The sequence below is a fragment of the Lissotriton vulgaris genome, chromosome 1_1, assembly GCF_964263255.1.
Source record: "Lissotriton vulgaris chromosome 1_1, aLisVul1.2, whole genome shotgun sequence".
Classification (NCBI taxonomy): domain Eukaryota; kingdom Metazoa; phylum Chordata; class Amphibia; order Caudata; family Salamandridae; genus Lissotriton; species Lissotriton vulgaris.
Genome location: NC_141685.1, coordinates 1,490,603,657 through 1,490,629,502, shown reverse-complemented (window position 1 = coordinate 1,490,629,502; position 25,846 = coordinate 1,490,603,657). Strand labels below are relative to the sequence as shown.

At 45.5% G+C, this 25,846-nt stretch overlaps 1 protein-coding gene across 6 annotated transcripts in view; it reads right to left on the bottom strand.

Annotated features, from left to right (window-relative positions):
• PHTF2 (putative homeodomain transcription factor 2) overlaps positions 1 to 25,846 on the bottom strand; it is a 589,432-nt gene that overhangs the window by 85,724 nt on the left and 477,862 nt on the right. For all 6 annotated transcript variants that reach the window (XM_086967374.1, XM_086967375.1, XM_086967378.1 and 3 more), the window contains one exon: positions 6,644 to 6,730. In XM_086967374.1, the coding sequence (XP_086823500.1) occupies positions 6,644 to 6,730 (87 nt within the window). The remainder of the gene's footprint in view (positions 1 to 6,643; positions 6,731 to 25,846) is intronic.

Genomic DNA, 25,846 nt, shown 5'->3' with positions numbered 1-25,846 from the left:
CTCACCCTTCCAAATGACCATGGCATGATTTAAAACTACTATGGGGCTGTGGGAGACCAAAACTGTGGCCTCCATATCTAGGGTTCCCAGAAGTAAACCAACATGTGAGTAAGATCAATGGACATGTGAGAAAAAAGTTACATCTTGCCCATCTGGGTTTTTGTGTCCCGCAAGTCTGTCAGGTCTAGATATCTCACGCCCTGTAGCAAAGTCAGGATTTGATTCCCTGATCTTCAACATGAGGTGAGTAAGGGACTGGTCCTTGACATGATTGGGCACAAATACAATAAGTATATTCTAGGGACGTCTCTAATAGTGCCCCTCCAGGTTAATCAAGCACCCCTTAATTTGGTCAGTAACATCTTTTATAACCTTGAAAAGAAAATCGTTGTGGATGCCAATCATAACTACCCCTTCCTTGGTGCCGGTGGCTGTAAAAAATTGGGTTAGGTACATTCTATGTTTCATTAAATAAATGTACACTCGCTTAAGATGCGCGTTACTTAACGGGAGAGTTTTATCCCTTAACATTCCATGTTTTAACTCTCACCATCGTTTGTGCTGCACAAGATTAGTATGGAAGCTATAAATATTACATATGTTTTCCCCTGGCCGCACACTTTATATGTAAGAGGTTAGTAAGGGCATTTTGGACAGTAACCAATGCAACAAATGAATAAATAATTGGAGCTAGATTTCACACCCTCCTTCGCTGTATGAGTCTGGTCTTGACCCTGTACACACAGCTCTATACCGCCAGGCACGAAACCTGTAGGCAATGCACATTGGGTACAGACACTACCCCAATTCCCTGTATGAGTAAGAGGACACTTACCTCTGCCGAAGGCTGTAGTGACTATAGTTAGCAGGAGTCATGGTGGCAGGAGGATTTAGCCCTAACATCCTTGTCATGGCAGACATCTTGAGTGATAGGCTATTTAAATCCTTACACCGCAAGCATCAGCACTTGCTATTTTGATTTCATTGCAGAGTTCAAATCTACGTTCCTTAGAGGGAGCGTGCTTTCAATTCAGCCACTGACACGGAAGGAGTACACAGCATGCGAGGAGAGGGAAGGAGTTAGCCTTTGCATGCAGTCTGAGGCGGCATCTTTGTGGCTTAGTTCTTGGCAGAAGCCCCTGGCCTGTGCCCTGCCCATTTATTAGACCACTGTGCCACTTTCTGATGCTGCAGACTTCGAAGGCAAGGAACAAACCGGAAGGGCTGCGTTTAACACCCAACAAGCAGCTAAGAGAACTGGCAGTGTGCTGCAACATCCTGTGTACCTGTCTGTGACTGTGCTTTTAGCTGAACGCATTTCAGATATCCTTGGTCTTTGTTTATCTGAGAGTATTCAAGAGGCGGATTGACATTTCGTATTGTTTTGGGCTGCGCTTCAGGGTTACAAGAGTGTCAAAGATTAACTCCTTATTGTTCTTGCATATTCAAAATGAGAAGGATCACTGTGATTTCGTACTATGATATGGAAGTGCCATTGATTAACTCCTTATAGTTCTTGCATAGAAATAATGAGAAGGATCATTTCACACTTTGATTTACATTACATTAAAGAGTGTCATGGATTTACTCCTCATTGTGTCTGCCTTCTCTGTGCATGTGAGGGACTTTCACTTTGAATGCTTATATGTTTACTCTGTGAGTGGCCAGGCGAACACTTAGTTCATGTATTCTACTATCTATCAATGCAGGGTTTGCTTGTACCAGTTGGGCTTCTTGCAGATACATCCCTCATTCATATCCCTGATGGACCAGCAAGTGCGATGCCAGCCAGGCGTAGAGGGATCCAGTTGTTGTTTATTTTTTTATCCACTCCCAGTTTCCCTTTGGGTGCACGTCATGGAGAGCTTAAATTCCTTGTTCTCCGTCCTAACCCTAAGGGGAGTGGTTGGACTCTTCACACCATTGTCTCGGTCAGCAAGTCAAAGCAAGGTTGGTGTACTTATCTATTTCCTCGGTAACCTGTTATGACAACTCTTAACAAGTCCCATCCCACCCTCCTGTACCCACTCCCAAAAGAACTGTTCCAACTATTAGCCCTCATGGAGAAGTGATTAGATACAACCCTAACATGAGAATGAGTCGCATCATGGTCCACTTTTTTGAACCAGGACCCTCAGGGCGTTCAGAAATGAACCCATATCTTCTTTTAGGACGCAAACTGGTCTTATGGTGAAAGCACTAGGACATTTACTGAAGCCCAGTGTGATTAATCTAGCTCGGATCTCACTGTGGTCCGTATCCATAATGGTCAGTCACCATATCAATGTAACATTTGGTCCAAAAACTTTTCTTATTCTGTCCAAATCTGGAGGAGTTTAGTGACATCAGCTGTAGATGTAAGCTTACATCTTGACAAGCACTGGTTCCAGTATTCAAAGCATAATAGTTCAGAAAATCCAATTCATTTGTGTGTCGTTCTGTGTTTGGATCCCTCTAATTTTTCTTTGTCCTTCAATTACTGGCTATTCTTTTCTCATCGGTGAGTGTAGGCAATCTGGAGCTGATAAAGCAAACACAAGGAGGTGCTGGACGGAGGGCTGAAACTTTTCAGACACTCACCCCTGTCACAGTTCTGGGCTGATTCCACCATTGTTCTTTAGCTTACTTCGCCACCCCAGATCAGTCTTGACCATGTGCCTCATGGGAACAGTCCAGACCGAACTGCAAAGCTATGTCTTCCCTGGTCCGGAAACGAGCATCTTGGGACTGGTTTCGGGCTAACAGCCCTTATCAGCCAGGCTAGCTTGAATCCATTGGCAAGGTGAGCAAGGGACCCACGTCAGGGCATACCCTGCCAACTTAGGGTGAACAAAGCAAACATAAGTAGATGATGGACGGAGCACTGAAACTTTTCAGACACTCACCCCCAGTCCCAGATCTGGGTTGAATCCATCATCGTTCTTTAGCTCACTTCTGGTGTTGATCCAGGGATTTTCTGGGTTTACTCCGGGCTGTGTATTGTGTATGATTTGGAGTTGATATGCAACCACAAAGCAAAGGGAAATGCCCACCTATAACACAATTGTCATCTGCGCAGTTACTTGGGCCAGTGTATGTATCCTATTTAGAGTAGCTCTTTAAATAGATTGACGTGTTGGTCTAAATAGGTTAGCTGTTCGCTTTTTGTAGTTTCCCTCATTATGCAGTCTTTCAATAGGGGCAAGCCAAGTCTAGCTATAATGTCTCTCGGTCTAGATGCTGGAGAAGGCCTAGGTGTCCTGACTCCGTGCACTCTTATGATGGAAATCTCATATGTTTGGCTTTCTCTGAGAACTAAGCGAAACAAAGATGTGCAAAACTGAACCACTTCATCCCCTTCCTCCTCTTGAATATTTTCAATGCAAATGTTACCTTACCTAGACCCATCTTCTTAATCAGAACATTTCTTCAACAGCAGTTGAACTTCATTTTGCGATTTTGATGCCAGAATCCTGAAGATTTTTGAGTTCTTATTTAATGGCTATAATGTCATTCTCATTGGTGGCCACAGAGTTTAGAATTCCTTGGTGACATTTAACAAGCCGGAGGCTAAATCACCTTTCAAACCTTGCATTTGAGTATTCACCAAGTTTGATATTTTGTCATAGAGGTCTCCCAGGTAATTCTGAAGATCATCTTTTGTAATGGAGTGCCCATTTTTGGAGACCATTTTTAAACGAAGGTCTGATGATGGCGAGTGCTTTGCCAGCAACGACATGCCTGAATATGTGAGACTCCAACAGTTCCCCTAACTTCTGCAGGGTCTTATTAATGAAGAGAGCGAAGAAGCGCCTACTTTGGCCGTGCCAACCCTAGATCGTACAGAGAAGTAGGAGGAGCTTATCGGGAGACCATGATGCTTTCTGTCTGGTAGTGGGCACCAAATATACAAACATTAAAGGTATGTGAACTTGCAGGGGCCCAGAGCTGGAATAAGCCTGTGAGGCTTTAAAGGTCATGCAAGGAGTGCTCAGAGCTAAAAGTTCAGGCTTGCTTAGGATGGGTGACCTGTGTGAGCTCCAAAGCTGAAAGTCAAGGCACCACATGATATTCCATCAAGCTACACCCCGTCCCACCTCTAGGAGCACCCAGCTAGAAAGATGGTATGGTCCTCAACCAGGCTCCTTGAGCCAGCTTCTATCTCATGTGTACAGACCAGCTGTAGTCCCAAGGTGGCAGTACCTAAACGTGCTCTGCTTCGGGGGACATCACCAGCCCAAACTGCTCCGCCGATTATCCAGGAGCAGACGGCCCAGCCCGTCATGGGCCCGATGTCAGCAGCCATCAAATACTCCCTAAGAGCCAAGTTAATGGAGATGTCCCAGAAGGCTTGGGATCGGAGTTTAATGTGTTGTATATGAATTTAGGACCCTAGTGTAATTTTCCCGATTCATGCCCATATATAGGTATAAATCACCCTATCATTATATAGGCATAGAAATCATAACCATATTTAGACTTAGTCTATGCAGTCCAAATACGGCATGGCTACTTCCACTAGTTCCAAGAATCCACAACGATTTCTTGGAAAAACCCACCTTCAGCAGTCAGGGACTTCCCCTTGCTTGAATATTGATTTATCCAAGAACTCATGGAGTTTTCAAAGAACTGAGTCTTTGATGACGTTATTATGTCCAACCTTACGTCAAACTCAGCACCTTCAAGGTATAAATATGCCCACATTTGCCCAGGCAAACACATGGTGATTTGGAGCAGTTCGACTATCTACTTGCCCGACGCCCTGCTACAGAAAGCCGACCCTCCAGCTGACGCACTGTGAAAGACGCTGTCTTTTTTCCTGCCGAGAAATCCAGCTCCAGTGTTTTCAGGCTACCCGTGCGGGTTGCTGGGAAATCAAGTTCTGAGAGAGAGATACAAGACCTCCTTCATTCTAAACCAAGGTACGGAGCTGATTAGACCCTTAGAGAATTATTGGAATAGATTCTTGGCAAAGAATATTAAAACTAAGCTACACCTCACTTACTTCTTCCCTCGTACTAGACTTCGGTTAGGTACACCGGGGTAGGCATATTTTAGAAGCACCAGTTGAGTACTTTTAGTCATTATTTATTAATGTATATATTTTATGTATTTATCTATGGCTTAGAAACCATACCATGCTATTACAATATTATTTTGTAATACTCTTTTAACTGTCGCACTTTACTTCATGCTAAGTATTGCGATTGTAGCAGTTAATTTCTTTTGTATGAGAAAGAAGACTGTTCAATAAATACCTTTTATAGAAAAACGCCCATCTCTCCATTTCTCAGCAACTCTGGTGAAAGGAAGCATGCGCGATTGACTGAGTAAAATAACTATCTATTGTTTCCGCGACTCTAGAGATTGATTTCTTATTCTTGGGAAACAAAGTTGTCATACTTATGCGGTTGTCAGAAACTAATCCCTTCTTGTGAATTCAAGAAAGTTTCTAGTGACCTCTGAGCTAGCTGGCACTCACAATTAAGTCTAATATATTCAATAGAGACCTAGTCGACCTCAGTCCTACGTCTAAACTATAGTATAGGTTATTCCAATGCCCAGAGCCTATTGGGAATATAGGAACTACACTACAAATGGTCTGACATTATATTCATCAAACTGCAGACCATGGCCCCTCCAACCCCCTCTAAAATATTTTTTAACAAATGCAACCCAGGGAATTGCAACGCCTCTTTCAGAAAATAAGCAGCCATTAATAATGTATTTAATGACCCTTGGGCATTGGATATATAGACTCATAATTTTAGGGGAGCAGTTTTTATTAAGTCCTCAATACAGGAAATGATTATTTACTTGTGGCAGAGATAACTATAGGTACATTGAGACAGTGAGAAAGGGCTCCTTAGAAAACGATTTTCTTCCACCTGTAAAGCAGGGCCGGACTGGTCGTAGTGGGCACTGGGCGTTTCCCCGGTGGGCCGCCAGGATGGGAGGGCGGTTTTGAACCCCGGGGGCCATTTTTGTTACCGGGGTACGGTTTTGCAGCATAGCTGCAATATAGGCCCCCTGTAACAAAAGCTGTAGTGTTTTACACGTGCAACCCCTGCCCCTCAAAAGCCAGGACAACTCAATTGCCAAGGACAGTTTGCCTTCCCAGTCCGGCCCTGCGTAAAGGCATAATATTGGAGTGTCTCCAAACCATGGCTCTATATGTAACTATGGGAATACACTGAAGTTTATAGATGTCCAAAAACAGGATAACAGGCTTTCCTCCTAGAGTTGAAGTCAGATTGAAAAAAAAGCATGTCCATTTAGACAAACATCTTGCAGGAATGTTAAGAGCCCAAGATAGAGAAGATGAAGACAACCCCCAAGTATGGGAAATTTGTGAATGTGCACAGCCTGTAATTGCATATATGAAGTGTGCGCAGATTAGAGCTTCGCAGCCCATACGAGATCCTTGCATAATCATAAAAATATTCTTAACTGTCAGTGATACATGAACCAACATGGTTGAGGGGGACTTCAATTAAAAAACTAATAATACTAGTTAATAGGAGAACCACTAAATATTATCTGCAGTTCAGAGCTGAAGGTTATAAAGACAAGTAGTAACTATTGTAGTTTAGTTGAACCAAGATCATGTTCAAAATGTAATACACATGTTTGTTACTATGTTTAATTCACTTAGAACACTTACCTGGGCGCAGCAGATGAATACAACTGAGATAGTCAGTAGGAAGGCTGATGAGACTATCACATCAACAGACCGCTGTGGGCCCCTCCGCTAAAAGTAAAGAAGATAGTAATCAATACATTTGTTAGGCAACCTTCTCCACAAATGTTGCAGTCTAACCATTATTAGCAAACAGAAAAAGGTAATCTACAAAGATGCACAACCTTGAGTGTGCATATGGTAAGGTCAAAAAAGGCTCGAAATAACGACATCCAGGTCTGTAGGGATAACAGGGGTTCATGACCAATTAAACCAAATGGACACAAGCTGTGAGGATGCATGAGGATTGGACAACCAGACTGAAAAGAAAAATAGGGCAGAAGAGGAAATAAGGACATGTTTGTGTGGGTGTGGGAGTGTTTAGGTGTGTGTGTAAGGGAAGATGGAGGGTGGAAAGGGGAGAGGGAGAATGAGGCTATTATTATAGAGGCTGATAGAGAGACAATAGAAAGGGGACTGAAGAGAGATAGGAGAACAAGACCTTGATTTAATGGGGTAAAAGACAGGGCAATATAAGTTTTGAACAGCTGGAAGGGCGTGAACTGAAACACGTCTGTACATAAGTAAACCGTTAAATCATTCAATCCTTCACTCAATCCATTATTATGAGATGCAGGAAAGATAACATTACCTGGATCCTCTCTTTTTTCAGAACCTTTCCCCAAGGGGAATATCACATACTACATTCTGCCAGCCCGAGCTCTCAAAGCAAAATAATAAGCCTTGATAACAGGCCCATCAATACTGCTACAGCTCACAAAAATATGATCCATGGCAAAAAATGTTAGTCACTATGTATACTTTATATAAAAAATATATATAATAAAGATTTGACTATGCAATACATCCTCTATACCTAATTCATTAACTAAATGACTGACCCAAAATATCAAATGTCAGCACTTGATCATTCACCGCCACAGGAGTGGATCTCGAGGCTGGGCTCCAAGCCTGTACAATTCCAGTAACAGGTCCAAAGGAGACAAACACCGCAGGGAAGTGACCCTGCCAGCGGTAACCCAGCTGGAGGCCCCTCTGGTTCTATGGGGCCGCAAGATGCATTAGAGGAAGACTAATGTGCACTGTAAATTTGCAGCATGGCTTTTTTGAAGCACTTGATCTGCTGCAGGGTCCACAATGGACCGGAAAAATCAGGGCACGTCAGGATAAAATGAAGGCTTTCTACAGTAATCTCAATGGAATGAAATGGCTATCCTTCTCTTTGGAGTCAGTAGCAGTAAGGGTCATGTCCTGTTTCTCTTTTTTATGTTTGCATTTAGAGTTGGACTAACCAGAGGACTTGGAGTGAGAAGTGAAACAGTTGCAGTATCGGTTGTGTGACGGTGACGAGGTCTGCAACTTGTAGCGGGATCTATGCAAAGGCAACAACTTTTTTTAAGTGACATGCAACTTTAAATCACCTTTGGTTACCTGAGGGTGCACTTATCACACAATGTCGAGCCATATCCTAAGTCCAGACACCAAAGGGACACCTTGGGCAGATCAGTGACCAACATCTGTCTTCTACAGTCGTGGCACAGATATATATATATATATATATATATATATATATAGTAAAAGATGGAAAGGCGGTAACCATAAGGAGATTAGGATTTCTAAAACAAAGACCAAAGAAAGCACAGTGTTGCGCATTTCCTTCCTAAGGGTGTGCTGGCTTAAACCTTACGGATTACTTTATTTATCTTGGGATATGTCAGTCTTATTAAACTTGCGCCACCTCCAAAGTTTACTAAGTCTGGCGTGTTAACGAGCTTGTCAACGAGGGTACTTTAAACAGGTTATAGAAAAGACAAATCACCAATGATGAACTGGAAATTAACAAGAGGAATTGAAACAGTAACATTTGTAAACTGCATAATATAACATGCATTGAGAGAACAGCACACATGGAAAAAGAAGTGAATGAACCTGAAGGGCTAAAGTTACGGAAGAGAGGTTTGACAAGTTATTCTAACCAATGGGCCACTTAACTAGGTGACCTATACCACAAGGCTCACTTGAACCTATGGCAGTTGCACGATTATGTTAAACGTTGAGGCTGCTCGTTTAGTTCACTGTTGATCACCAATGTTCGTAAGAGGCCACATTGTCATAGCCCCCAATGACGCAATCCACTGTAGGCGCCTTTCTCCTAATTCCCCTTAATTAACACAGTGGGCCTAAACTAGTTGCTGAAGCAGGACAGAACCTGGCTTCACAGAGGTTCACTGGACTCCCCAAGTCAATCCTGCCCATATGTGTGACAATGAAGCTTCTTCTGTCCTGAAGTTCCATGACATTTTCATCATTTATAGAGTTTGGAAGAATACATGTTCAGTGAAGTCTCAATAGTTTACAACTCCCCGACTTTCTGCTGCAAGGTGAGTATGACTTGACAACATAAAACATTTTGTTCTTTCTTTTTGGGTTGCTTTTGAGCTTGTCAGCCTTTTACAATGCCTGGTGTTGCCCATTTCTACATACATTTCAACCATTTTGAAATATCACCATCATAGCCAGTCAGTCAGTCAGTCAAAATACACTTTATTCGATTTTTGTTAAAATCATAAAAGGCAAAACATACATATATTTAAAAAGACATTTTAAAAATACCCACAGTTCATTTTGTTTATACATAGTGTCCATAAAAAAGTCACTGAATTAGTCACCATTATACATACAAAAAGTAACAGTTAATGTATTCATTTTTAATTTAAAACAGAACAGTTCTAGGGATTCTTTTATTTCTACCTCTGTACGCGGCTGTTAAAAAACTCGCTACACAAAAAGTGACATGTGCGTCCGGTAACCTTTGGAGGTAAAGCAAGGCAGGTCTCACTTGTATAAAGCCCAGTGTTTTCAGGAGGGGAATTAAATATTTTCTCCTCTCAGAATCGTAAAATGCACAAAAAAACAGGAAATGAAGAGTATCCTGATTAGAGAACTGATCGCACTCACAGGGTGGTGCATGTTCTGGTTTACCCCACGTAGGGAAGGAACCTAATGAATAGTGGATTAAATTCAATCTGAATCTGGTTAACAAAAATCTATGCAAGGGTTTAGAGACATATTGCAGGTAGGGTTCCATCGAGGGGGAAGAGGACAAAACCAGATGTGCTCTTACTAACGGTTTATTAACCTCATATTCCTCTCTCTCTAAGCGTGTCCTCCCCTGGAATTCCTTCTTAATCCACGCAATGTCCGCTTTCCTGATTATGGATGGTGTTGTATATAACTCAGGTCTTCCGAGGGCAGTGAATGATGTCTTTATATATCTCAGCCAAGCTATTTTCATTGCCCCCTCCCTTGCAGTCACGTCTTTAAGGATTGTGTGATTTAAAGACAACTCAGTATTTAACCAGATATTGGCCCAAAAAAGTAAAGGGGCCATTTTCAATCCATCTATGATATAAGGTAGGCCAACTTCCTCATGTATGGAGTAGGTAGGTGCGGAGTTTGGGACCGACAGAATTCGTCTAATAAGTTTGTTCTCTACTATCTGCATACTGTCCAGATTAGTATAACCCCACAGTGCTGCACCATATGAGGCTATTGAAATGCATTTACTTTTGTAAACTTTTAACACGGCTTCCATTGGTTTAGCCCCTAGTCTTTTAGTAAAATCCAACAGGGCAGCTGTAGACCTGGCTAAAGAAATACATTTGGCCTTGATTTGCGGGACCCAGGAGCCCTTCTCGTCGAACAAGACCCCTAGATAAGGAAAAACCGGGACCCTGGAGAGAGCCTCGCTATTACAAAAAAAGGTTTTTGTATGTAACTTATTTTTTTGTGGACCCACAATCATTGTGTGCGATTTAGTTACATTGATTTTTAGATCCAATCTGGCCATAAAAGAGCCAAAGAGTTCCAAAAGGGTCTGTAACCCAATGCCCGTGCGGGCGATGAGAACAGCATCGTCTGCGTATAAAAGAGCCGGTATCTGCTTCCCATCTACCCGCGGGACATCAGCATTGCCCGCTAACAAAGACTTCCCTAGATCATTAATGTAAATGGTGAATAAAAGTGGGGCCAAGATACAGCCTTGGCGGACACCTTTATTTGACCTAAAACTATCAGAGCATCGCCCATCCCTGGTCACCCGGACCTTCGCAGTAAGGCTTTGGTGCAAGCTTGCTATAAGGGCTACCAAGGGTTCCTCAATACCAAGCTCGCGCAATATAGCCCAAAGCTTGGCCCTATTAACCAAGTCGAAGGCCGAGGAGAGGTCCATAAAAGCCAAATATAGTGAACCTTCCCCGGCCACCGTGTACTTCGATATTAGGAGGTGTAAATTTGAGCATTGCTCTAAGGTTCCCCGTTTTTCCCTAAAGCCATATTGAATCTCTGCGAGATCCCCACAGGTCTCCAGGCTTGTTCTCAACTTTGTCAATAAGACTCTGCCCAGAATCTTAAAGGCAGAGTCTATCAAGGAGATTGGGCGGTAACATCCTGGATTCTCCCTGTCTCCCTTTTTAAAAATTGGTACTATGACAGATGTGTTCCATGTTACTGGAAAACATCCACCATTTGTTGCCCTGAAGACATTTGTAAGGACTTTAGACCAGGTAGTTGGGGCATATATAAAAAAGTCTACCGGGACACCGTCCGGGCCCGGAGCCTTATTTTTCGTGGAGTCCATTATGGCCTTATATACCTCCTCCTCATTAAATTCTACTGCCACTAGGCCCCTGGTCGGTCCTGTCTCATTATCATTTACAGGGTCATTGCCGCCATATATATTTTTAAAATGATCAACCCATTTCTCGTCACTGATGATGCAGTCGGAGATTGTGTTGATCTCCCCAGAGAAGAATTGGTTGTTTATGATGTCCCAGAATCTTTTACTATTCCGTAGTATGTCCACGTCAAGCAAATCATTCCAAGCATTCTTTTTAATTGCATTTTTTCTATTTTTAACAACCAGTTTATACTCTCGCCTTAATTTAGAGATTAAAGTTTTATCCCTAGGCTTTATTTTAAGGGCATTTTTCAGTTCCTTATGGGCTTTAGAGCAATTCCTATCAAACCATTTAAATGGCTTGGGTGGCAAATTAGAGTTGGGGACAGTAAGTTCTTCAGCCGTATGTGAGCAAATTAGATTAAAAGCTGAGACAATCTCATCATTGGAGGCATTTTGGTCTAAACAGATTCGCATAGGTTCCTCTATCTTTGGGCGCAGGGAAGCCATAAAGGTTTCCTGGACCACCTTACCCCACTTGAGCCGTCTGCCCTGGTCACTGGGCACCGTCGATGTGCAAGCCCTGGGAAGGCCCAGGTGCTTGCTCCATAAGTCACTCCAGTGAACCTGTGCTGAGACCGGGTTGTGATCACTATGTGGGGAGGCGATTACCTCGTAAATCCCCATCCTAGAGGTTAAGCCCTGAGAAACGAAAATGAAATCTATCACAGACCCACTTTCAGACCCTTTGTAGGTTGGCAAGGATTCGTCACTACCAGTACTAAGGGGTTCAGACATGTTAAGGCTGGCAAGGAGAAATTCCAACGCCTCCCCCGCTTTGGTGTGAGCAAAGTGCAGATTGCCATTTTCTGTTTGACCATCCAGGTTGCCTAGATTACATTTTAAAACACATTTTTGAATGTTAAAATCACCTAAAATTAGGAAATCGAAATTAGTGCAAGATTTGTGACTATAATCAAAAAGAACTTTTTCTAGTTGATCCACATGGGCTGTGTCTGTTTGTCTAGCCCACGAATTATAAAAATTTAAGACCACTAAGACCCGCCCTGGTGAGATAGTCCATTCTACCATTAAAATATTTGGGGAGCCTGACTCTAGTTGTTTAAACGTCCCTGCCAATTTTAACGAGAAGAGGAGAACTAGACCACCCTTAGCTCTTCCTGCACTGCTAGGAGTTGCTGGAATAATAAAACTTATAAACCCGTCCAGACAGAAAGATGGTGCGGTGTCCCATGTTTCTTGTAGGGCAATTACATGGTTGCTGGTTATGAAATCTATCCATGTGGGATCCAATCTTTTGGCTCTAGTCCCTGCCACATTCCAGCTAAGAAACCGACATGGAGTCAGTTCCACCCCACCCACTGGAGCTACGGGCGTTGTCTGAGTGTGTGTTAGTTGTTCACTAATTACAGGCATAGAGTCCTCCGCCCTACGTAAATGGGTTTGCGGGGCCGGGTTTCTTTGCACCACTGATGTTTCTGCTTGGGCACCCTCTTCTACGGTTTCCTTACAGGCCCTATCTATTTGTCAATCCACCCCCTCTAGATCATTTAAACAGTTAAACCGATTATAGGTTGGGAGTAATGGTGCCGTTCTACCGAAGAGTGGCCAGGGATGAGGAGCCTGATGGCGCCCTCTTCTGCCAACTCTCTCCCATCTATCATGTCGTTGGGGTGGATATTGTGGGCCTGGGGTATTTGGGAAAAAGAAAGACACGCGAAGGGTATGGATGGTAGATTCCCTTGATATGTTTTCCCCTTGGCAAATGTGAGCCACCGTGCCCTTGTCCCTGAAACTCACTAATATACAGTCCCCGGTAATGGATTTCCGACTTCTCCCCACCCACGGGACCCTTCTTACCATTATAATCTCATTATTAAGATGTATCGGGAGAGGTCTGTTTATGTTTAGCCATTTAATGACCCTAGTTTTTAGTGTACAAAAATCCTCTATTTCACCTTCATCTAGTTGGGGGACCCCTGCCATAACTACTGTGAGATCGTTAGTCTCGGGTGGTAGGTTAGGACGACGGGGTCTTGCAGGGGGCATTTTTTGATTATCCGGGATGATGTTATCTGTCCTATGTGCCTGAGGTACTAATGCTAGGGGTAGGTTGGGAGTGGTAGCCTGGGGAGGATTGGTGACTACAGGCTTTGGGTTTGGTGGTTTTTGTGGGACTGCCCCATTTGTGGCCTGAGGTGGGATTGGCGTTGGGTTAACTACCCTGGGTTTTAACCCTTGCGCAACTGCGGCGCTAGGGATGGCTGTAAGATCACTTTCCTGTCGAACACTGCGATTTTTGAGGCTTCCCAATGTGGCCTCCAGTATGGTTAATCTGATCTCGATCTTTTTTACGCTTTCACTGATCGGGAGTAACAGAGACCTTAAGAGGAATTCCAGGTTTCCCAGTGGCACAACAGAAAGGGTGACATTCTCACTGCTGGTTCCTACATCTGTGCTCAGGGCGGGAGCTAAAACTTCCTGCACGTTAGATTTAGAGTGTGACTCTACCGGCGGTATTGCTGTGGGAACCTGGGGTTGCGGGGCTTTCCCAAATTCTAGGTGTAGAGACTTGGGTTTACTGCCACCATGTGCTCCCTTTGCCCTTCTCCTACGTTTTTTTGGAGGGGGTCCTGGGATTGCTTGTGTGGTGACTACTTTCGATTTGGGGTGCTTGTCTTTACGGGTTATGGGTGGTTGTGGCGTTAGGACTGTAGCCCCCCTAGCAGGGCTAGTTCTAATACTACTAGGTGGAGCAGTACTCGTGATATCAATTTGAGAGGTGTTCATCCCTTCCCTTAACAAAACTGGAACATCCTCAATACGAGTTGACTCCTCCCTTAAAGTGATAGATAACTCTCCCAAGGGGGTGTTTTTCAGATTGTCCACTGATCGTCTCCGATCCGCCCTTAGCCTAGACAAATTTCCCTCTTTATCCGCCTCCCCCACAGCCCGTGCAAAATAATTTTCAAGAGTCCCATTTTTCACACCACCCGGCTTCTGAGGGGTACTCTCCTTTGTTGATGAAGGCATAGTTATACTCCAGGGGGGTCAGACAGATTATACCACCCAAAACGAGTGTAACACAATTATCAAGTCTGTAAGTACCTGCACGATATGGAAAGCCAAGAGAGTGGGCCCAGCCCAGCCTGCTCCGGCCTGTGACGGCCTTGGACGGTCCCGCCCTTGTCCCGGTCGCTCCCGCTCGCTCCCGCGAAGCGGGGAACGCTGGGTTCCTTAATACCCTACAGTCCACGTGATAGGCGGGGGGGCGTGGCCAGCGGGGAGAGCAGCCCAGGTGATAGTAATTGGGCGCGCAGGGGCTCCTGGACACTGGAGTCCCCTGCCAATGCTCGCAGCCCCGCTGGTTGCTCACCTGCCCCGCGCTCCTCCTCAACAGTCAGTTGCTGCCTCCTGGCAGATGACGAAGACGCGCTGCGGGACCCGCGAAGCGGGTCCGGCGAGTCGTGGGATTTGGCGCAGATTCCACAGGGGGTCAGCTACACAAGGGTCCGCTTGGCTCCTCCGGCGTCCTGGCGCTGCACGATATTTCCCAACAAACGAGTCCCACAGGCAGGAAGGTGAGGCTTGGTTTTACCTCCGTTGGCGGGGGGGCGTGGCCAGCGGGGAGAGCAGCCCAGGTGATAGTAATTGGGCGCGCAGGGGCTCCTGGACACTGGAGTCCCCTGCCAATGCTCGCAGCCCCGCTGGTTGCTCACCTGCCCCGCGCTCCTCCTCAACAGTCAGTTGCTGCCTCCTGGCAGATGACGAAGACGCGCTGCGGGACCCGCGAAGCGGGTCCGGCGAGTCGTGGGATTTGGCGCAGATTCCACAGGGGGTCAGCTACACAAGGGTCCGCTTGGCTCCTCCGGCGTCCTGGCGCTGCACGATATTTCCCAACAAACGAGTCCCACAGGCAGGAAGGTGAGGCTTGGTTTTACCTCCGTTGGCGGGGGGGCGTGGCCAGCGGGGAGAGCAGCCCAGGTGATAGTAATTGGGCGCGCAGGGGCTCCTGGACACTGGAGTCCCCTGCCAATGCTCGCAGCCCCGCTGGTTGCTCACCTGCCCCGCGCTCCTCCTCAACAGTCAGTTGCTGCCTCCTGGCAGATGACGAAGACGCGCTGCGGGACCCGCGAAGCGGGTCCGGCGAGTCGTGGGATTTGGCGCAGATTCCACAGGGGGTCAGCTACACAAGGGTCCGCTTGGCTCCTCCGGCGTCCTGGCGCTGCACGATATTTCCCAACAAACGAATTGTTCAGCAATTAAGATTAGTCTCTCTCTTACTTTGTTGTCTAGGACTCTGGAGCTTGGAGATAAACATGCTGAGGTGTTTATAACAGCCTCATCACAAAAGATATTTGAAAATTCGACTCCTTGGAGGGCTCCTCGGACGGTAGTGGAAGGCAGTTTAAACATAATCATGGTTACTATTTAAATCCAGCTGTATGAATTCCCTCCCTCTATGTCACAGGGGTTTTCTTGTGGTATTTGGGTATACCGGAGCTTCTAAGTCCATTAACTGTCACCACTGGAAGGTGTCAAAGTTTTATTACCTTGCTCACTGAAATTAGTTTCTGGTACATAGGTGAATGTTTTAGGGCGGGTGACTGATTGGATTAACTGTTCCCTCATTGGGTTGGTGAGGCTATTTCCTCTCTCTTTAATGAGTGTCTGTCATCTTTTTTAATGTTTTGAAGTATCGCCAGAAACATAAATGATCCTAGCATTAGGATAGCTGTAGAGAAGAACACGTTAACAAATTAGGAAAATATACTGGTAAAGGGATTTTTGTTTCTAGCTCCACCTAGTTACCTTCATTGTCCCTTGAATGGGTTAGTGGCTTTGGTGCTATCTGCGACTGACAATGCTACTCTTATGCAAATGCCTGTTTAAAGGTTCTGTCTTCCTCTGAGCTTAGAATGTCTCTTCTCTCATCTTAATAAGGTCTCTCTGGACTACTGTGAAATATGGGCATAGACATAATGCTAGGATTTGTAAGGTTTTGATTGCCTGCATTCTCTTCTTCACAATACCAGAAACAACGTTTTACTCTCTAGTTTCTAGCCAGTGGTACTCAATGATGCTCAATGTATCCACAGATATCACCACCTCATAAGAACAGCCAAGAGATCCTTCTTCAACGCGCGACTGTACAACAACGCACATGACAGCAAAGATCTATTCAACATAGTGAATGAACTCTCCAACCCCAGCACCAACACCAACAACATCCCGCCTTCACAAGATCTGTGCGACTCACTGGCCACCTTCTTCCACCACAAGATAGCCGACATCCGCGACAGCTTGAACACCTCGACCACCCCGACAGCGCCAGACTCTAACACCCCCTCGAACACCACCAGCACCATCCACCTGACCTTCTGGTCCAACGTCAATGAGACGCGCAAGGCCATGAAGTCCATCCACTCAGGATCACCATCGGACCCCTGCCCACACCACATATTCAACAAAGCTGACACAACCATCACACCCCAACTACGGAAGGTCATCGACATCTCCTTCGAAACAGCGACATTCCCGGAAAGATGGAAGCACGCCGAAATCAACAACCTCCTCAAGAAACCCAAGGTGGACCCAAGGACCTCAAGAACTTCCGGCCCATCTCCCTGCTCCCCTTCCCGGCGAAGGTCATCGAGAAAATCGGCAACATGCAACTGACCCGCCACCTCGAGGAGAACATCCTAGACCAGTCCCAGTCCGGTTTCAGACAAAACCACAGCACCGAGACAGCCCTCATCGCCGCCACGGACTACATCAGGCGCCAACTCGACAACAGCGAGACATCAGCCCTCATCCTCCTGGACCGGTCGGCCGCCTTCGAAACGGTCTGCCACCACACACTAAAAACACGCCTCCAAGAAGCCGGAATGCGAGAAAAAGCCCTGGACTGGATCACGTCCTTCCTCTCCGGCAGAACCAAGAGAGTCCGCCTCCCACCCTTCCGATCTGAAGCCACCAACATCATCTTGCGCGTACCCCAGGGTTCATCCCTCAGCCCGACCTTGTTCAACGTCTACAAAGCCTTAACATGTGAAAAGACAGATACCCATTTGCTGGCTGATTTCAACAAAGCAAAACCAGAAAACCTGGATAAATGGTGGCTTCCTCGTTCAAATTGTGTGATCTTAGGCAAATATTTTATTACACTAAAACATTTTTCCTTATTATCGTGCATGAAAGCCCTTTCAAATAGGAGAGTTCAGACTATCAAGTGTACAAAACAATCACTTTTTAAAGACCCTCCCAAAATGACCCCAGAGAGAAGGAGCAAGATAAGGATTAACAGTTCATGAAAGACCGAGGCAAGAAAGATGATTAGGAAAGGAGTTGTCACCTTTCTGCAACAAACAACAGTTGATGGACAGAATGCAGAACAATGTCATACATTCATCCCAGTACAGAGGTCTGGGCCTAAATACCTCGTTTTTTTGCTCACCATGCCATTCCAGTTTGAACCCAGCCATATCTCTTGGTTCCTAGTTCCATAGCACAACTAACAGTCACAGACCACATCGTCTGCCTAATATTGCACCTTTTATGTGTACCATTGCTTACTGTTTATCTTTTTTTTTCTTCTTTCTTTCCACAATTGCTGTGTATATTTCATTTTGTCCTCTCCACCAACTTATTGTAAAGCGCTCTGATATCCTTCGGGATCTTGTTCGCGCTATATAAAACTTTATAAATAAATAAATACATGGCCCCCCTCACACAAGTGGCCCGCCAGCACAACCTCAACATCATCTCCTACGCCGACGACACTCGGCTCATCTTCTCCCTCACCAAGAACCCACACACTGCCAAAACCAACCTCCACGAGGGAATGAAGACTGTCGCCGAGTGGATGAGGAGCAGCCGTCTGAAACTTAACTCGGACAAGACAGAGATCCTCATCATCGGTCCCACCCACTCTGCCTGGGACGACTCCTGGTGGCCGACCACACTGGGAACAGCACCGACACCCACGGACCACGCACGCAACCTAGGATTCATCCTCAACTCCTCCCTCTCCATGTCGAAGCAGGTCAACGCCATCTCCTCTGCCTGCTACAACACCCTCCGCATGATCTACAAATGGATCCCGACTGAAACAAGAAGAACGGTGACCCAAGCCCTCGTCAGCAGCAGACAGGACTACAGCAACGCACTCTACGTAGGAATCCCTGCCAAACACCTATGGTAACTACAACGCTTCCAAAACGCCTCCGCCCGACTGATCCTCAACATCCCTCGCCGAAGCCACTTCAACCCCCCCACCTGCACTGGCTCCCCGTCAACAAGAGGATCGCCTTCAAGCTCCTCACCCACGTACACAAAGCACTCCACAACACCGGACCAGCCTACCTGAACAGCAGACTCAGCTTCTACATTCCAACCCGCCAGGCTTCGCCCTCGCAACCGCCACCGCATCCAATGAACAACCTCCGGCGGCAGATCCTTCTCCTTCCTCGCCGCCAAGACCTGGAACACCCTCCCTACCCACCTGCCACAGACCCAAGACCTACTCACCTTCAGAAAACTCCTCAAGACCTGGCTCTTCGAGCAGTAGCAGCACCCCCCCTCCCCTCAGCGCCTTGAGAACCTCACGGGTAAGTAGTGCGCTTTACAAGTGATTGATTGATTGATTGAATGTACAGCCCGGAGGCCGCTGTCCTGACCTATACATGCAGTCACCGGACAGCACTGGGATGCGGTTAATTCAACTCAGTACTCTCATTAATAAGATGTTAAATAATAGATGTTAAATAAACAGGAAAGCATTTATTTAAAGGTTAATTGCAGTTAACGAAAGGAAGTAACTAGGGTGTCCTGCACCGCTGAACTTTAGAAAAACCTTCATTTTTAAAGACATCTTGCAGAGCATGTGTAAAAATATGATTAAAGTATTGCAAAATTCTAAGTGTATTTCATTAACATGCAGAAATGTTTGACCTTAGTAAATCAGATTACGCCAATGCATCTAGAAGCATTGTGCCATTCAATTCAGCCACTATATGTACATGATTTGCTTCCCCTAGATGGGGTGTAGACCCACCTTGCTTGTGGTCATGGGAATGCTGTGCATGGACAGACCAGTACTCAGATACAGCTGGATGGTCCTTAATTTTTAGAAGAAAAATTATTGCCAATATAAAAGAACCATTCTGCTACTGATAGGAGCTTGGAAGGTGGTGGATCTGTTGTAATGTTTCTGCGGTCATTTTATTTTTTTTAACAGAAAAGCTTCTTTTGTTATCTCTGCCATTATCTCATTGGTGGTAGCTCAGTTTTATTTTATGAGACTATATGGCAAGAGTCCTCTTAAAAGGAAAAAGTTATCAAATAAAGCAAACAACAAAGCAAAGGCCCCAAAATTAATGGACTATCCAAATTCAGACTTACAAATGTCATACAAATCTAAATAAAAAGTAAAGTATACAAACTGATGCATTCCAAACACCTTTTCAAATCACTCCCAGGACTCACAATTCAAAAAAAGATCTTAGGAATATTGTGGCAAATGTAAATACTAGTTCATCACAATGCTAAGTCCCTACCAATACCGGTGAAGCTGAAATGAAACTCAAGAACTGCCTTAAAGGATTAAAAATGGATGGACATGAACCACCTTAAGTGTAACTCCGGTAAAACTGAGATTTTACCTTTTGGTAAAGGAAACCAATTCAATCCTGAATCCTGGTGGCCAGAGGATGCCATTGCCCCCCCCACCCCCCATACCGCCCTCTCAGTCCAAAACCTAGGGATCAAATTCGACCTCACCCTTCGTTTCAAACAGCAAGCAGTGGCCGTAGCTGGGACCTGCTTTGGCATTATAAAAGGGCTTAGAAAATTCTTCGATCTGATTCCCCTCTCAGCAAGGAAAATGGTTGCAGTAGCCCTTATAACCTCCCGCATCGACTACTGCAACAGCCTTTACGCAGGTACCAACAGAGAAATTTGCCACAAACTACAAATGGTGCAGCACGCCGCAGCCAGACTGGTGTTAGGATGGAAAAGGAGAACATCAGCCACAGCAGCACTGAATATCCTGCACTGGCTGCCTATTCACAAACGGTTGGTCTTTAAAATTCTCCTGATCACCTACAGAGCCTTTAATGGGAAAGGACCTAGCTACATACAGAGTATGCTACATACAGCTACATACAGAGTATGTTCAAACACTCCATCAAAGGGGTTCTGGACTCTGGGGGCAAAGTCATGCTGGTGATGCTAGACTTGTCGGCGGCTTTCGACACCGTTCCCCATGATGGTCTCCTCGCAAGACTTCGCGAGATAGGCATACGGGGGACGGTGTTCGACTGGTTTTCTTCCTTTCTTGCCGGCCGCCGGCAAACGATCTGGGCCCCGCCTGATTCCGCCGTGATGCCGCCTCTGGGAGTCGGGGTCCCTCAGGGCTCTATTTTGAGCCCGACCCTCTTTAACATCATCATGACCCCGTTGGCGGCACTGGTGGAGTCACATGGTGCCCAGATCGTATCCTATGCGGATGACACCCAGCTCCTCTTCTCTTGTTCGAGAGGAGGCGACTTTGATGGGGAGAGTATTCGGGATTGCCTTGGGGCTGTTTTTCATTGGTTCCATCTTAACAGCCTCAAGTGCAATTCCGACAAGTCCGAAGTACTTTTCTTTGGGTGCGACACCGAGCCTGACTGGCAGACTTGGTGGCCACAGGATATGTTCCCTCCATCCTGCTCCTCTCAGGTTGTAAAGAATCTGGGGGTGAAGCTGGATAACAGGTTAACCTTGAAATCGCAGATCCTGGGGGTGTCTGGCATGTGCTTTGGCATCCTTAGGATGCTGCGGAGGTTTCTTCCTTTGTTATCCGTGGAACATAGGACGCTGACAGTTCAGGCTCTGATTGGGTCCAGGTTGGATTATTCCAACATTCTCTACCTGGGCCTTCCCGAGTACCTGCTGCAGCGCCTTCAAGTGGTGCAGAACGCCGCGGCCAGGGCTATCTTCGGCCTTAGTAGGCGCTCCAGTGCCTCGGGCTTGCTGGTAACGTTACATTGGTTGCCCATTCGTAAGAGGATCGCCTTTAAGGCTTTGACCTTGGTCTATAAAGCTCTTCACAAGGGGGGAGCTAAGTACCTCCAAAAGAGAATGGTCTTTTATCATCCGACCAGGTCTCTGAGGTCGGAATCCCTGCACCTTGCTGTCGTCCCTCGGGTAAAGAAAGCGCGCCTTGGTGGGCGCTCTTTTGGAGTGCTGGCATCTCAGCTATGGAACTCTCTGCCGCTGGCCCTGCGGGGTGCCACTAGCTTATTGGCTTTTAGGAAAGGCCTTAAGACGTGGCTTTTCACTCAGTAGCCGTCCTTTTTGGTATCTCTGGCTCACTACTCTTTTAGTCTTTTATTTGGTGTTATGTTATTATGCTGCAGTTTTCTTGTCTTTTCCAATAAAAGCGCCGGGACACTCTTTCTGAGTAGCCGTGCGCTATAAAAATGATCCAATAACATAACATAACATAACATAACTACACCCCCTCACGATGTCTTGGATCCCAAACTGCCAACCTCCCACCATTCCCAAGTTTAGACTCAAAACGAGAGGAGGGAAAGCCCTGGCAGTTCTAGGCTCCAAAGCTTGGAACACGCTCCCACCACACCTCCGCTTAATCTCCACTGAATCCATCTTTAGAAAGACCCTCAAAACTTGGATCTATACTCTATCCGAAATACAAAGTATATACCTAATCTAAACTGTACCGATCCACCAGACCACCGGTTTTAGGCTTCAGGTTCTTTTTCTAAAAGCGCAAAGATGCTCCTGGAGTGTAGCCCGCGCTATATAAGAAACATATTACATTACATTACATTACCCCTCAAGAATCACCCCAGCCCCAAAGTGCAATCGTACACAATTGATATCCATACATTGTGCTGGTATATGAGAAATAATGCCATCTTAGTGGGAACCAATGAGGTACCTGGCCAAACACCAATGCTGCAGTGAGTAGAACAGAGGAGGCATTCAGAATGCTCATCCGACTTTCTTATCTAATCGCCCCACTAGGGTAAGGTTTAAATAGAAGATCCATTATGAAAGGAGGAAAGGGAAGATAACATTTTTTGCCCAAAAATTTACATGGAAATTCATAATGTTTATGTGAAAATATAGGTTAGAAATAACACTTCATTATCTTCTAAAGGCACCATTTTCTCAACTAAATGGTTACACTTTTAGGTCTGACTTGACCGAACAGCTGTCGCCAGAACCTATGTGATCCAAAAAGGAGCTTTAAGGACTACTACAGAAGAGACTGGGGCTCTGCCCAGATGCTGGCTCAGCTTTTGATTTCTGGTGGCTTTTCACAACAGCAAAAAGGGCTAATTATTGATCCATCTATGATCATTTTATTATCAAGCTGCTTGAGACAGGCTCTATCGACTGAAGCTATTATGTTTGTCATTTGGATCAAACATGCCACTGTGATGGATGGAGCTTGCCCATGCCATTGTGATGCTTACTAACAGCTTGCCCTAGATAATTTGATAATCATGGTGTGTGTTCTTACCTGGTTGCCCTGTGAAAGCTTTTGATCAAAACAGCAGGGTCTTACTGGTTATGAAGGCAAGGCAAGCCAAGCCTATAAGCTAGATCTGTTTATTATGAAAAGTTAAGATAAAGTTAATGAGCTGCATTTCTTTTTTGTGAATAGCATATGTTAATGTGAATGAGCATTTAAGGGTGGAGTGTTGTTGCTCTATGAAAATCTGCAGAGATTTATTTTGCTACAGGAGTCTCACAGTTTCAGCAATACAGAGGAAGGATGTTCAAGGTTTCTGTGAAAAAAGTGAATGTTTTGTACAGACACAAATGTTTTCTTCTGACACTTTATTTGTGGTATTTTTAGAATTTTTCCAAATTCCAAAACTGTGTTCCCTAACACGAATGTGGTTTTAAAGGGACTGTCATCTTCCATCACACGTGGAACCCTGATCAGTCAAGCAGAGCGGATAGCCATTCATTCCACTTTTGAGGAGCTAAGCATCACCATTTACAATCTCTTTGTATGCAATGTATGCCATGTTTACACTTGTTTTGGATGAATTGTTAACATTGTCATACTTCTAAAACCCTGAATAAAAAATTTACCTTGACGTACAAACTTTCTTCAGTGAACGTCTTCCATCCTCTGCATACCTTTTATTTCGGAGTATGGCCTCCTCTAAATCTCAGGTCTGCCTTCCTCAATCCTTCTTATTGTAATCCAATAATTGGCTGATAATTCATTTCACAACTCATAGCCTCTCCTCTTTGAAACCGCATCCCTGTAATCTAACATCACCTAATCTCCCCAGCCTAACTAATAACCAACTATTCATTTGAAACCACAACAAGTAAATGTATGCAATTTTTTCTTGAGAGCACATGACTAATCGCAATGACCAACAATAACCACTATGTAAACCACTAACTTTGGGTTTCGGAGGAACCAGTTACTTACTTTTGCTAACGCATTATCTGGTAGAGAATATCTAGCTGCAGATTCCTTACCTTTGAATTTCCCAGGTGTCAGACAGGATCCAGAAACATTTGCTCGAGCAATACCCCTTCGGGTGGCTCCGTGAAACTCTGAGTGACGTCGTCGTTAATGACGTCGCGGTCACATATATAGGCACCACCCAGGCGCTCAGACATCAGTACTTTTTGTTTTTCCACGCCAGAAGCGCAGAGCCACGAAGTAACTGATGCAAACGTGTGAAAAACTAGGGCCCTGAAAAGGGGAGTAACACTAGCCTTAACAAAATCAGTAGGCAAAGCGGGGAAACATGGGTGGGCCTGTAAGGAATCTGCAACTACAAAGAGTCTCTACCAGATAATGAGTTATCTGATAGAGACTTCTAGCGGCAGATTTCTTACCTTTGAATTAGATACCCAAGCAATACCATTCAGGCAGTGGGTTGCGGACCAATACCTTACACTAGGAAGTCCTGCAGGACTGAACGAGCAAAATGCCTGTCCCAGCCGAACTGACTGTCCAGACAGTAGTGCTTGGCAAACAAGTGCAAAGATGCCCACATTGCTGCCTGGCAGATGTCCAGGACTGGGACACCCCGAGTCAAGGTAGTAGTCGCAGCCTTTCCCCTAGTGGAATGGGCCCTTCATCCCTCAGGGGGCTGCTTTTTTGCCATGCCATAGCAGATCTTAATGCAGAGAACGACCCAGTGAGTGATGGTCCTTTTCTGCACTGCCTTCTTCTTAGCTCCCACGTACCTCACAAAGAGCTGGTCGTCCACCTGGAACTCTTGTTCAGTCAAGGTAGAACAAGGTGCTTTTTGGGTCCTGGAGGTGGAGAAGCTGCTCTTCCTTAGAGGGACGTGAGGGAGCAACGAAGGTGGGCAGTACGATGGACTGACCCAGTTGGAATGTAGTCACCACCTTCAGCAAGAATGAAGCACTGGTGCAAAGCATCACTTTGTCTGGAAAAGGCATACAATGTAGGGAGGTGTACAAGATAGCGCCTGCAACTCACTCACCCTCCGGACAGATGTAAATCGCCACTAAAAAAGGCTGTCACGATGATGAGCAGCCGTAGGGGACAGTTGTAGAGGCTTAAAGGGAGCACACAAAGAAAAGCGAGGACCAAATTAAGGTCTTACCAGGGCATAACACAGGGCGAGGGCGGAAACAAGTGAACCAGACACCTCAAAAATTAACAATTTGAGACCTGAAAAAAGAATGTTGGTCTGGCAGCTACAAAAAAGTGGATAGAGCAGAAGCTTAAAAGCTGAGCAAGGGTTAGAATGAACAGAAGTGGAAAGAGAAGCAGAAAGAGGGTCAATAGACCTTTCTGCACAGTATAATACAAACTTCTGACAAAATAATGTTGCATATTTCAGGAGGAAGGTCAAAAGCCATCAAAAGCCATCAACTGCCGCAGCTCAATCGCAGTATTGCTGACACTGAGCTTTTTCTTCAGAGGCAAACAGATCTAATGAAGGATCTTCACAGGGCTGAAAGAGACCTTGCGCCATATCTCCAACTGGTGACACACTTAGTGATCCGCCAGGCATAGACGGCTGAGTTTGTCAGCCGTTTCATTCAGAGAACCTGCCAGGTGTTGAACCAACAAGGGTAGGCCCTGCTGTTCCAACCATGTCCAGAGACGCAGGGTCTCTCGACAAAGGGTCCACGACCCCAACCTGTTCTGCTTGTTGAAGTACCACATGGCGGTGGTGTTGTCCGTGAACACCTGTAATAGCTTCCTCTTGACAGAGGGAGGCAATACCTTCAATATCAATCAAATCGCTCAAAGCTCCAACAAATTGATGTGGAGCCCGACTCCGCCGGAGACCATTGGTCCCCTGATCTCCACCTCTCCCAGTTGACCGTCCCATCTCAGAAGTGACGCTTATCTCACAACTGAGATCTGGTTGGGGAAGGGAGAGGGGTCTGCCGTTGACCCAATCGTGGTTTGTCAACCACCACAGCAGATCTCT